The sequence below is a fragment of the Aphelocoma coerulescens genome, chromosome 12 (genome assembly GCF_041296385.1).
Source record: "Aphelocoma coerulescens isolate FSJ_1873_10779 chromosome 12, UR_Acoe_1.0, whole genome shotgun sequence".
Lineage (NCBI taxonomy): Eukaryota > Metazoa > Chordata > Aves > Passeriformes > Corvidae > Aphelocoma > Aphelocoma coerulescens.
This window is the reverse complement of record NC_091026.1, coordinates 14,778,195-14,791,972: the sequence shown is the minus strand read 5'-3', so window position 1 is coordinate 14,791,972 and position 13,778 is coordinate 14,778,195. Positions and strand designations below refer to the sequence as shown.

Below are 13,778 nucleotides of genomic sequence, written 5' to 3'. Positions count from 1 at the left end.
AGATGTGTCTGTGTGCAGCTCTGGTCCACAGCTGGCGCTGGGCAGGCTCCGTCCTTCCTGCAGCCTGCACTGCTTCACTCACCCACCACAGCTCCAAAGTCCCTCAGCGGAAAACTTCTCAGAAAAGAGAATACTGAGCCTGGTTTTCTCTCCAGAGAAACTGCCTTGCTTTTTTCTTTGTGGCTCCCCGGGCTTTTCTCTGTTCCAGACAAGCATTGCTTGGATTTGGGCAGGTCCTGCATCTGAATGACTGCAAGATGGAGCCCTTCTGCCTTGTTGCTGGCAGGGAGTGGCCTGTGGGGTGTTTGTGCCTGGTCCTGAGGAACCCCACAGGATGCTGGCAGTGGGTGGTGAGGATTGCCAAGCTCACAGAGAGCTGAGCCTCCCCTGAATCCCAGTTCTGGGCTCTGCCCCACCTGGATGGACAGGTTTGCTCTGCTACGCCTGTGCCTTCTCACCCGCACCCAGGGTTTGGTGTGTTTGTTTAGCAAAGCTGCCAGCCCTATGCCAACATGTGAAATGATCTCTGTTTCAGCCAGGATCTCCCTATCCAGCAAGTGGAAAAATGGGGGCAGAGGAGAAGCTAATGAGATGGGAAGGGTTTTGCTTAAACAGCCTCAGATATACACAAAGGAGAAATAGATGTGAAATGGTGAGGGAATCGGGAATTGCTCTCCAAAACAGGGTTTCCCTAAGCAAAGCTCCACATTTCCAAAGCCTCTTGTTTCCTGAAAACTTGCGTTGTGTAAATCCCATCAGTACAAAGAGTCTTGAGCAACACCAAGCTTGGATGAGCAATCCCTAAGCAGTGGAGGGGTTGTTGCATGCTTTGGAGCTGAAGTGTAACATATTATTGGGGATATACGTCAAGACACAGAAAATGTGGCAAGGCCTTCATATCAAAGTGAAAATCATTCTGCCTTTCATTTTAGAAACCTCTTTTTAAAATGCTGGGAGGAAGACATTCCAAAGGCATCCATCCTCCATATGGAGCCAGAGTCTCAATTTTCCTCAGGGGCAGTGACTGCCTTAATGGCTCGCTGCTTTCTGGAGCAGATGCTCAGCATGATGGGGCTTGCAGTGAGTGTTCACTGCTCCTCTGCAGAGTGAGGTGATAATATTTTTATTAATGCGTAAGGTTCTAATAATTTTCCTTGCTCTGGGAGCTGGCTCAGCTGAGCTAGGAGCACTGCAGCAGCAACAGGCAGCTCCCCCAGGGCTATGCCTGCAATTATGGAGGACACAATTATCATCCCATTTAATTGGCAGTGTTTTGAGGACAGGGAGATTTGGTGACCTGGATGAGGTCTGTGAGAGAGCAGGTTTTTGGGCAGGTGATGTCAGGGCACAGCACTGCACTGCCTGGCTTTTTCCCATCTCTGCACTCCCTGCTGTGGCTGAGCAAGCTCCCCACAGAGCACCCCCCAAACACAGCCCAGGGGTCTGGCTCATCCCATGTCCTCCACCCTGCATCCTCCAGTTCTGCTTTGCCGAAGCTCCCAGGCATCCACATACAAAGTCCCTTTGAGCTGCACAGTTGCTCCACCTTATAAAGTGAAATAATTAACGCTGCATCCATCTAAGGTTTTATGGCATCGCTGAAAACATTCTGCTTTTTATAGGGAGCTGACGGGCAAACAGTCCCTGACCTGGAGAACACATGTTAAAAGCTGGTACCTCCCTCGCAGCAGATTTTGCTGTGATGTTTTTATTACGACTTAACTACTAATTAGCCAGAGACAATCAGTAATGCAGGTAACTCAGGGCTGTGCAGCAGTAATCCCTGTCCTTTGGCCGGAAGGCTGCCTGCCGTGAGCAGATGTTGTTCCCTGTAATATTTCAGGGTCAGTCATTGTGTCAGCCATTTCGGGGTCAAGATCTACATGACCCCAATCTCCTGCAAAACCCCAGGTTTCTACCTTACCAAAAGGCTCTGTTTAATCACTTTAAAGCCAATTCCTATGCGTTAGTAAAGAGGTGAGACACCGTGTTAATCCTGGGCATGTGCCCTTACAGTGCTGGGTTGTGCTCTGCTGTCACCATGGGCAATAGTGCACCAGAAGACAAGCAAGTGGCAGAGGTGGCTGTGACTCTCCTTGTGCTCTGTGTTGAGGCTTGAATTAGGTGGGAGTGTCTCTGCTGCCCTGTGCTTTGCGCTTGTGTAATTGCCACAAATGCTGATGGGATTTAAGCACATCCGCTGGCAAAGGGCAGTCTCTTGCGGGTGGAAGGCATCTCTCCTTCCCTTCCATGTCTCTATTTGGAAATCCCTATTCTGCCATCAGCTGAAGGCTACAGCAGATTCCAATCTGCTACAGCTTCTTGGAGACTGTATCCTCCTGCACTACACGGCCATTAGATGGAGAAGCAAAAAGGAAACAATATTTCTCAGCCTGTTTTCCAAGAGAGAGCTAATTTTTGCAGATTTTCTTTTATACTATCTTTTATATTGTGCTTCCTTTGTCTACTTTTGGGGGTTTTAGGTTGGGGTTTTTTTTTAATGGCAGTAACAGGAACAAAAACCAGTGGATCCTGTAGCAGTGTTTGCCTTGTAGCTCCCTGCATTAAGCAACTGGGATGATGTTAAGATGGAATTTGTCCAAGGAGGTTTGCTGATGAAAAGCCTGATTCTACCAGGGGTTAATCACTTCCCAGAAGACACTCAGTCCATCAGCCCAGCTCCCTGTGTTTGTGTTTCTCTCCAGAAAGGTTTTGCAGTCACTGCATGTGCTTGGCAGTGGAATTAGAAATCAAGAGCTGATCTCTGCTGATTCCAAGCAGTTATTTCCACAAAATGACAGCTGGTCAAATAGCCCACTTAAGAAAGTACCTGCAAGCTAAATGTTGTTCTCTAGGAACAATGTATTTGTGTGCTGCTTGCAGAGAGCAGGAGCCCTCTGGAGGTAGAAGTCACTTTGAATGGTGACACTGCTGTATGCAAAAGGAGAAACAGATTTTAAGGATTCCTTGAGAAGATGAGTTTGCGTGAGGGGAGCATCTGTCACAGGCATAAATCCAGTTTGAAAATATGTTAAACTGGTGCTGTTACAGGGTGGAATGTGATTTCACTTGTATGGTACACACTGCTCCTGTCATCTGTGTTGTGTGATGCCCAGAGACCCCAAACAGTTTGTTTTTCCAGGACTAGACAACAACTGTTGATACACCCAGAAAGTGGAGAGAACAGGGCTGATCCCTGCATGTTTGAGCTGCAGTGACCTGACAGCATCATCTGTCTCCAGTCCCTTTTCTTCCTCTGCCTGCAGAGGAGCTAAAAGCTGCAGGGCAGGTGAGGGTAAGAACACGCCCTGACTAAGGGCCCAGGTTGTATTTTCTGGAGAGATATTAATTAACCCAGCCTCTCCTGCACTGGGAGCTTGGGAGCAGCTCCTGAACACCCTCAGGGATGGCAGTGAGGGGTCTGGAGTGTGGCAGTGTGGTCTCCCTTCCCGTGTCCTCAGTAGCACTGCATCCCATGGGTGCTACTCTCTCCCCTGGGCTGGAGAGGCCAGCTGCCTTGAGTGCTCCAGCTGAGTTATGCAATCCAGAAAATGACACATTGGCTGCTCTGAGTTTTTCTATGAAAAAAGGAGGCTTCCAGCTCTCCACCATATTCTTATCACTCTCTTTCCTCCAAACTGCTTCCAAGTTGGAAGATGAGATCCCTGGGAGAAATGCTTGAAATTTTGAGGCACAGGTATAACATTCCGTAATTCAAGCCAGATAATTTCAAAACCAATGTGAAGATAAAGGTTTTCCACCCCAAAGGCCCAATGCCAAACCACCGTAAAACTGTCAAGAACATTTCTTCTCTCCCTCACTTGCCTTTTGCCACTCAACAGTGGGAGGTTTCGTGTGCCTGCTGCAGAGGCCAACCTCCTGCATGTCTTCAACCCTTCAGCATCACACATGGACAGTGCAGAGCATGTGGGGTAATGCAAACCGAGGGAGAACCGAAATGGACTTCTGGAAGGAGATGTTATTGGGGGAAGCAATAGCACATCATCTGCAACATGGCTTGTTGGCCATCAGCTGGGGAGGGTGCAGGAGATGGGACTGCTGATAAAGGAGATATAGGGGGGGCTTCTAGGTTAAAATACAACCCTTTTCCCAGCAGCACCCACATAGGGACTTCTTTTCACCAAGCTGGAAGGGACTAGTTGGGTGGAAAATACCCAATGACATCTATGAGTTGCACATGGGGACACCATGGGAGGCTGGTGGGACTGTGACCCACTTGCTGGGGGCTCTGCCTTCCCCAAATTGTTTACTTACCATGATTTCCAGTTACATAAAGGTTCTGCTTTATTTCTGCACGCCCTGAGGTTGCTCAGAAGTGAGATGGGGCTGGGCTATAAGCAAAGCTCTGTGCAGGCTGTTTCTCCTTAAATTTCTTTTTAGTTCTAGGAACTGACCTTGAAATAAACCCTGTTTGAGGGGTGGTGAGGATGCCTGATGCTGTGTGAGAGAGAAGACTGTGCACAGGGGGCCGGACACAGGAGATGCCGTGCTCTCCCCTCCTACACATCTATAGCTGCATTTAAACACTGGCTGTCGGGGCTGGGTGCTAGGTTTTGGTGCTTGCAGGCACCTCTGTGGGGCTCTGTGGTGAGAGCTGTGATGCACAGGTGTGTGTGTCTGCTGTGATAAATGTAAAGGCAAGAAGCAAGTGTCAGCACAGCCTTGTTTGTTTGCAATATCCTATGTCAGGATATTCTGCATTCCGTGGGTGATGCTCTCCTGCAGTGGGATGCTGGCTTACCCCATGTTAGCACAGCTTCATGGGGAGTTTGATTTATTGGGGGCTGGGAGCTGCTTCCCCTCACAGGGGGCTCCATTCCCAGCCTCACACCCAGCCCACATGCTCTCTGCAGCCTCTCTGCAGCCTCTCTGCTGTCATTTGCCAAGTGCTTTAATAATTCATAATTAATGCAACTTGCAGCCCCTGTTTAGCAAAGCACACAATGGGATTTAAGTGCCTCTGAGTGCTTTGTTGTGGCAAGGCTGTAGAGGTGATGTTCACGAGGGGTATCTTTGTGCTGTTACTTTGCTTACTTGGGTGTTATTTCCCATGGCAGTGTTTATGGGATAAACATGGTTCTCAGTAGAGGTGGGGAAGGACTCAGAGGGTATGGTACAATGTGTTCTTAGCGAACCTGAATGTTAACGAGACACCTGCTTGGTTTTCTCAGCGCTGCAGCTAGCTCCAGTTCTATATCGAGCACCCACAGCCAAGCTGCAGCTTTCCCTTGTGCTCATTGGAAAAGCGTGTGTTTCCATGGCTCCAGGGTGAAATATTGAGCCTGGCAGCCCCATGCAATGGAGAGCAGTGGCAGAAAAATCTGCTGTGTCTACGTGTGCTGCAGTGTTGGCACCAGTCTGGCTCCAGGACAGCCACTGGCTGAAGCACCATGCTGGAGGCAGCAGTGACATCTCTTCCAGTGCATGAGCCTCTGGAGCACCCAGCAATGGATGTGTCTCAGAGCATTGTGCAGAAGTAAATTTTGGTGGGGTCAGCACATTATCCCTGGGTTTGCACCCTTGGAATGGTCTTTGTGATGTGGTAACAACCATCCCACACCATGGGCCAGAGCAGGGTTCCTGCTCCCTTGGATGGCCTTGGGAAACAGGTTCTCAGATTTCTTAGTTAGGAGAAAGTCAGGGCTGCATGGTGGGGTCTCACCGTGTGTGCTCTTCCAGACTGAGGCTCTCTTGGGTTATTAGTTGTGTTCCCAGATGAAGCACTTCATTAAGAGGGAGCTGCAACAGCTGTACATAAATACTGGTAGCTCAGGAAGATGGGGCCTCATGGATAGGTGTAGCTCTGGAATGGCAAAGGACCTCAAGAGAGAAGGGTTGGTGCCACCTTCACCCCATCCAGGGCAGTGTGGGACCAGTAATCTGGAGACACCCTGGATGTGCATGGGTACCCACTGCCTTTGGGTGCCAGGGAAATCCTCCAGCACCAGAGCCTGCCCCAGTCACCTTCTGCTGTTATTACACAGGAAGAGTTTTCTTCTGAAACTTTCCTTGCAGGAGTCAGCAGACCTGCAGAATAATGTGCTCCCTCCTCTTTGCAAGCATTTTTTTCTGCATTTGAGGGTTGTTACTTTATCCCATTCAGCCTTCTCTCCTCTAGACTAAACAACTTCTGCTCTTTCAAACTTTATTCCCAGGTTACGTTTTTTAGATGAAATTTTTTTAGACAAATGGTTATTGCTATCTCCTGATCTCGCTGAGGTCAGACTGGAATACTCCTGGCTTGTTCCCACCATGCCTCCTGAGGTCTTGTGGCTCCATAGGGAGGGACATTTAGAGACAGACTAATCTGGGCCTAGCCCCACTCACGATGCCGTGGCAAAAATGTAAAATTCAGCTAGGAAACACTTTTGTGTTCTGCAAGGATTGTAGATTGCATCCTGGACCTGGAACCTGCTGTGGGCACCCTAAAAGCCATGCAGAGCTCAGCTGGAAAAGCACAGCTTTGCTCCTGAGTGAGTGGACTAAATCCTTCACTGTCACCATGAGTAGGTAAAATGAAGTTTCCCTCTCCCAGCCACACAGCTTGCTGGGTCACTTCCAAGTGTGGCTCCCAAAAAAAAAGGCTTGTGCATGTGCAGCCTGCCCAGTCTACCTAGGAAGACACATTTTACCCCTCAGCATGGAGCCTTTTCCACTCTATCATATGGAGAAATTAAGCCATTGGATGTTGGAGTGGCTTTACATCAGCCTCCTGAGCGGGCTCCATCACAACCCAAGTTCTGTGTGCTGGCAATGGTGATGGACATATTCAGTGCTGGATTCCTCTTACAATCAGCATTTTCCCAGCGAATCAAGATCTTAGAATGTTTGTGCTTAATTATAATCAAGCTGTCTGAATGATCAGCCAGAAACATCCCCTGGACTGATTAAACCTTGCACTCCAAGCATGAGCCATTCACATGGTCACAGATTCCTTGTCTGAACTCACTGCCCTGTGCTGACTTCCAAGGGGAAAAGACTAAAGCACTCATGGGTGTCTGGTGGAAGTATGTGAGGGACTGGAGACCCCTGTCCTGCACAAACTAAACCAGTGAAGCTCTGGCTCTGCCCTTCCCGAGCCAGAGCACCTCACTTACCACAACTTGCTTCCCTCCAGGTTGTCCTGCTTGATCTTGGCCACATCATTCTGCCTGTGATGTGAAAGATGCAGATGTGTCTTGTTTAATTGAAAACACTGTATCACTCTTGCCATGTCTCCAGAGCCTGCCTAGACACTTTTTTATTCTTGCTGGATGCAGGACCAGAGGAGGGAGATGGCTGTGAGGGGCAGCTGAGACCTGTGGGTACTATCTGATATGGCTGGCACTGGGAGCAAAGCACCAGCTCAGCCCACATCCCTGTGAGTGGAACAAGGTCGGCCCCTTTTTATAGATGTTGCCAAAATCAATCTGTTGATGTCACAGAAGCATCCTGTGGTGTTGGAGCTGTATTTCTGCACAGCACTGCTGTTGCTCGTTCTTTTTGCTGGGCTGCACCGGCTTCCTTAATGAAGGGCTGCATAAATATCACCGAGGGCTCATTTTCCTTGGTGTCAGCTATTGTCTGACAGATCTGATTAAGGCCACATTGGACTGTCAACAGCCATGATTCTCATTGTGATCAGCTCTGCCAGCAGTCCCACTGTTGCTCTGGCTTTTCAGGAAGTCTTTGTGCATGTTACCGAGTTTTCTTCCCTCCCCAGGGGCTGCTGGGCTCCTCCACAGTGGCACAGGAGGGACATGGGGAGCAGCACCTGATGTGGCAAATGCCTTCACTGGGTTCACAGGCGGAAGATAGCAGCTCCAGCAAGGAGGAGAAACATAATGGGAGTGTGGAGTGTGGGTGGGCAGGTCTTCAGAGGGGACAGGAAGTCCATCCAATCCTTTTTCCAAAGGGCAGTGGGCAGTGTTGGGCTTGGTTACCCAAAATCAGTGTGACTTAGGGTGGAAAAGAGAAAGCATGAAGTTGACTTGAAAAGTGTGTCCTTTTTGAAACAAAACATGGCTTTTCCTTCTGTCAGCCTCTCCTTCTTCCTGTGGTGTTCAGGGATCACCTTCACTTTACCTTCCTCTGTAATCATAAACTTCAGAAACACCCCCATTAACAGCAGAAAAGCAAAGGAGCTGGGACTCAGGGAACAAAACCAAACCAGGTGAGGGCCAGTAGTGGCTAAAGCTCTCCAGGTGCCACCAAGGGCAGGGTTTGGAAAACCTTGCCCAGCTTTGCAGGATCTGTTGATCTTTTTAAGGCTGAGCCCAAGGAAATTCTGAAGAAGCTCATGAATGGGGTTAGTGACAGCAACCCTTGTTCTTGCTCAGGTTTAGCAGCAACAGCTAATGCCAAAAAGCAGCTGAACTCTTGATGAAATGCAAGCAGCTTTTGTTGAGGGAAAAAGGGCTTTATTCTTGAACTGTGGGCTGGGTTGTTATTTTTTATAATTAATTTACAAAGTCATAAATTCTCGGTGATTGCATAAAGTCTATGCGTCATTTTGGAAATTCTGCTGATGGTGCACAGCTCTCTGCATTGGGTCTGCAGCGGGGTGTTGTCGGAGAGGGACAGGGAGAAGGGTGCCAAAGCAAACACTCTGCGTTTGATTTGGGATGAAACAGATTTCCTTTGAAATAACTTGCGAAACATCTTGTCCTGAGCTTGCGATGCAACCACTGACTGCTGCCAGTTGTCAAGCCAACAGGGAGATAGAAAATAATCAGGAAACACCCATAAAACAAGCCAAGGACTAGGGCACTGTGTGTGTGTGTGGAGTGCGTTGAGTTTCTTGTTGACAGGTGAGCAGACACCTCACTTCTTCCTTGCTGCCAGGTGAAGGCTTCCTGGGCTGAAGGAAAGCATTTTACAGGAGCTCAGGGCTTGTCGGCACATTGGAGAGATCCAATGGGTCACCTTCCCAAGCAAGGCAGCCCATCAAGCTGGAGCTCATGTTTCTAGGTCCTGCCCATGCACAACTCCCTGGATATCTGCAGGGACAGTCTGACCCTCGCACTGTCCTGCTGCTCACAGGGAGCTCCAGCAGACCCTCTGGTGCTCGGGCATTTCCTTGCTTCCTGGGAAACCCAACTGTAACTTCAGTCTCTCCACAGGTGTCATTCAGGGGACCTGTAAAGTGCAGCATAGTGACAACCCTGAATTAAGTCAGCGGCCCTGTTTTCATCTGCCCCTGACGTTGTTTAGTCCTCCAAAATGTGTTGTCATTGCAGAAGCTGTGGGGGCTGGATCATGGCACCCTAGTTAGCTCAGCGTGCGGGAGGCCTCAGGTTACCTCTGATGCATGATTTCTCCCTGGCGTTGTTGGTTATTCCTATCAAGTCGCAGACAGTGTAGACATATGGGAAAGGAAGTCGTGAAAAGCAGCTTGGAGTCCAACTCAAAACACCTTAAATTGGTGTGATTTCCCCAAAGGAACTGCCTGCTCTTTAAAAAAAAATACAAGTCCTCCTCTTAAAAAGGGCTCTTCAGGACAGGATCGTACCACTGAGTTACTTTTTAAAGCAAAAGTCTTGGGCCAAAACCAGCCTCCACCCTGCATCTCCACTGACAGAAAATTCTCTTTCTTAACTTCTTTTTTTTTTCCTTTGCCATTTTCCTGCAAAGGCCTCTCAGCAGATGGTGGAGCCAAGCGCCAGGAGCACCTCTCCAGGTTCTCCATGCCTGACCTGAGCAAAGACTCAGGCATGAACGTCTCAGAGAAAATGAGCAACATGGGCACCCTGAACTCCTCCATGCAGTTCCGCAGCGCTGAGTCCGTGCGCAGCCTGCTGTCGGTGCAGCAGTACCAGGACACAGAGCCCACCCTGCACGACCTCGCCAGCCCCCTCGGCTATCGAGAGCGGCCGTCGCACGGACGGATGCACCAGAGCTTTGACTATGGCAGTGGGGTGCCCGGGGGCAAGCTGGGGGCACAGGAGATCCCAAGGCACACGCCCATGAGCGAGCGCATGCGCCGGAGAGCCACTCTCCGGGATGACGACCAGCACTATCGCCTGCACCGGCCCCGGCGGTCCCGGCGGTCCCGCTCGGACAACGCCCTGCACCTGGCCAGTGAGCAGTGCTACCGCCTGAAGGAGAGACCTTTGCTCCGAGCCAGGGACGACTATGACCCGTTCATGCACCAGAGGAGCTGCAGGGAGACAGTGGAGCAGGGTCCCCGCAGGGATGTCTATGGCCACTGTCCCCGGACGGTGTCGGATCTTGCCTTGCAGAACCACTTGGGTGAGAGATGGGGTCCCTACTTCACCGAATACGACTGGTGCTCCACCTGCTCCTCCTCTTCAGAGTCTGACAATGAGGGCTATTTCCTCGGGGAGCCGATTCCGCAGCCTGCCCGCCTCCGGTATGTGACCAGCGAGGAGCTGCTGCACAAGTACGGCTCATACAGCATGCCCAAGTCTTCCACGGTGGGGGCCAGAGGACAATTGCACAGCCGGAAAAGACAGAAGAGCAAGAACTGTATCATATCCTAATGGCATCCTTGCCAGGCACCTTGGGAGAATGTAAATTAATTCACAATCTTGCACTGTTTTAGATCATGTAAGTGCTTTTATTGTAAGAAAAAAAAGGCCCGAATAGTAGGGATTTGTAAGAAGGTTGTAGACTGGCTTGTATAAATAGTCATAATCCTGGGCATGGTGAATATATTTTGCACATATTACTTTGGAGATACTAATTTTAAAAGTTCACTTTAGCCTGTAATATTTACCTAGTAGTTTATCTTCCTTCTCCCAGATACCGCCACCCCATTGGGCTCTGTTTGTCTGTACATTTTGGTTGCCACTGTTGACTCTCAGCATCAGTTTGCTGGTTGCTTTTGCTTTCCACCACGATTTTGTTTTCCATTAGCCATGTTGGTAGGTGATTTGTCTCTTGGACAGTGTGGGAGCCTAAGTTATTTCCACAATTGTTGTAAATGCGATGTAAATGAGAGTTTGGAGAAAATATTTTTGTATTTTGTAATATCAGAGGAATTTCTATATCCTAAGAGTCACTGGGAAAATGCATGCATGTTCAGAATTGTTTTCAGTCAGAGCTAACCAAACAGTGCTTTGGACACCCTTTCCATTTCATCATCAAACGCCTTAATTATTCAGTGAGAGTTTGCGTTTTCATTGGTTTTGAGGGTTTTTTTTGTTTTAACATTGTTTTGGTTTTTTTGGTTTTTCCTGTTCATTTGTTTTGATCCTGGTCAATAAACAGAACATTTTCTGATTCATTAAATCTTGATGAGGCCTCGGTGGCATTTTGAAGCCTGTGATTTGCAGGTACACTCCATAAGTCAGATACAGGAACCGTGACAAAAGCTGCAAAAGGGACTTTTTAAAAATTATAATTATTATTATTATTACCATTACATAGGAAAGAACAGAACTACCAAATGTCTGCAACATTGTAAATTACCAAAGCCAGAGAAGGAATTTCACACCTCTGTAGAGAACGCTGAAGTTACTAAACATTGAACTATTATTTGGAGTAAATAAAGTGTAAATGGTGCAATTGTGTGATGTCAGCATGATGTTGTTTTGAATATAGACTTGTTTTATGGTGCTCTAGTCTCCTGGGTTATGTTGACTGCTGTTCATTACCAAGTGGAAGTCTCAGTATTGCCTCTTGCCTAACACATATGAGAACACCTGCAAACTGCTCCCCATGGGCTCCTCCTGCCCTGCAAGATGCCCTTGCCCCTCAGGGGCTGTTTGTGGCCAGGGCTTGTCCCCTGGGGGGCCAGGACAGCCCCTCGCTGTGGCAGAGAGCCCCTACATAGGGCTCAGCTGTGTTGTATTATGGTGGAATGTGAGTCTGTTCTCTTGTGTGCTTTAATCCATTAGGGTTCTGCCATCCCAGCTGCAAGCCAAGGCCAGGTTGTCTCAGTGCTTCCCAGAAAGGAGCAAGTTTGCAAAAGGGGCTCTTGGTACCCAGAGCACCTGAGGGGCTTAAGATAAGGCTGGGCTTTAAGCCACAGGAGGGCTGAGAGCTTAACCAGCTGCATTGCCCTTGCCCCATGTGCTGCTGGCACCTCAGGGTGTCCCTGCACCTTGAGGCCAGCCCCTCCCTACACCCTGGGAATGTGGATCCTGGTGCAGGGATGGCACTGGCAGCCTTGGGCACACACAGGGACACCTCCATGCCTCCTCAAAGCAGCAGAAAAATCTGGAAGATGGATGTCTCCATACCACAGACTATTGCTAGGAATTTTTTGTTGTTTGTAAAGGACAATGTGATAATTATTATTCCTTTAAAAAGAAAAAAAAAAAGAAATGATACTTAAATATATTTAAAAAAAAATGTTTTTTCCAGTTGGAATAAACGGAAGTATTCATCCAAAGGGAAGAGTCTCGTGTATGTTTTTTCCTCTTAAGGAGTGTTGGTTAATTGTGAGTAGAAAATTTTGATTTTCACTGAGCTAGTCTTGCAATAAAAGCACAAGAACCAGCTCAACTCCATCCTTGACATGGTTTTGGTGGGCAGGGAAAGCTGGTGGAGGAACATCTCCTGCACACCACACACCTTCCCCAGGGCTGGTGACCTGGTGTGGTACCCCCTGGACCCATTATTTGTTGTTTAAAAAGCCGCATCATAGATTCATTAGGGTTGGAAAAAACCTCTGAAGTCATTGAGCAAGAACAACCCAACACCACCATGTTCACCACTAAAGGATATCCCCAAGAGCCACATCCACACAGCTTTTGAACACTTCCAGGTTGTCTTCATATCTTCACCTGGTAATAGCCAGCACAGCTCAGCTGAAATCCCTGCTGGGCCTCTGGCATGCTGGGGGAGACTATTAACCTGAAATTTGTAAGTAACAGCCTTTTCTTAGAAGTTTACAGATTTTTCCATGTTTTCTAAAACAGACCTGCCAAGCTGGATAGGGGTATTGCTTACAGCAACAAGTATGACACTGTAACTACAAGTTATTATATAATTGGAAGTTAATATGTACCATTTAATTCATTGTCAGTGATTAAAAGCACAACGAATGTTGTCTGTACAGCTGAGCTGCTCTTGTGCAGCAGGAGCTTGGATTGCTCAGCAAATGATAAAAAACTAATCCCCAGTCTTTCCCCTTTTCCTGCTTGCTGCCTCTCCCCAGGGGTAACAGAACAAGTTTAGAGACTCCTTGCAGCAGAATTGCAGCACTCTGCACATGCAATTTTATACTGAAATCCCAGGTACAGTGCCTCTGTTCATACGATCATTTTGCTGCTGGAAGCAACTCTTCAAAATTTGGTTCTCACTGCAGAGCATCTCTGCATCCCTGCAATGACTGATGTACACCCCAGCTTTAATGCAGCAATGGAATTAGAACAGATGGGCAACAAACGGGTGAGAAAAGAGTCTGTCGGGTGATGCTCCCCTCTGCTGGACCCTTCACCAGCACCACAGAAAGATGTCAGATCACATTTTCTAAGAAAGTCAGAGTTCGTACAAATTTCAGCAGTAAATGCAAATGCAGCTTCCAAAGCCTTTTGATTTTTCATAGGGGCTCCAGAAGTCCAGTACACTTTGAGGCATATGATTGAAAAAAAAAGAGATCTTTTTCTGCTTAGCCCAGTTGGAGTATGATTAACCATTTCTGACATACCCACTGAGCTTGAGGGATGGAGCTACAAGTCTGTAAAATCTTGCTCCATTGCCATCTGGCCCTGCTGGTTCCCCTCTCTCTGCGTGCTGCTCATGGAAGCAGGGGACATGTGCTGACGTTTCCTTTTGTGTCTCCAGAACTGAGTGAAGGTGACACGGAG

At 48.3% G+C, this 13,778-nt stretch overlaps 1 protein-coding gene across 4 annotated transcripts in view; it reads left to right on the top strand.

The window, feature by feature from the left end:
• Positions 1-12,316, top strand: part of PRICKLE2 (prickle planar cell polarity protein 2) — a 109,290-nt gene extending 96,974 nt beyond the window's left edge. For 3 of the 4 annotated variants that reach the window (XM_069027987.1, XM_069027985.1, XM_069027986.1), the window contains one exon: positions 9,634-12,315. In XM_069027987.1, the coding sequence (XP_068884088.1) occupies positions 9,634-10,502 (869 nt within the window). In that variant the 3' untranslated portion in view covers positions 10,503-12,315. Of the gene's footprint in view, positions 1-9,633 lie in introns of all 4 variants that reach the window. The other variant, XM_069027984.1, reaches the window with a different exon arrangement.
• The last annotated feature ends 1,462 nt before the right edge of the window (positions 12,317-13,778 follow it).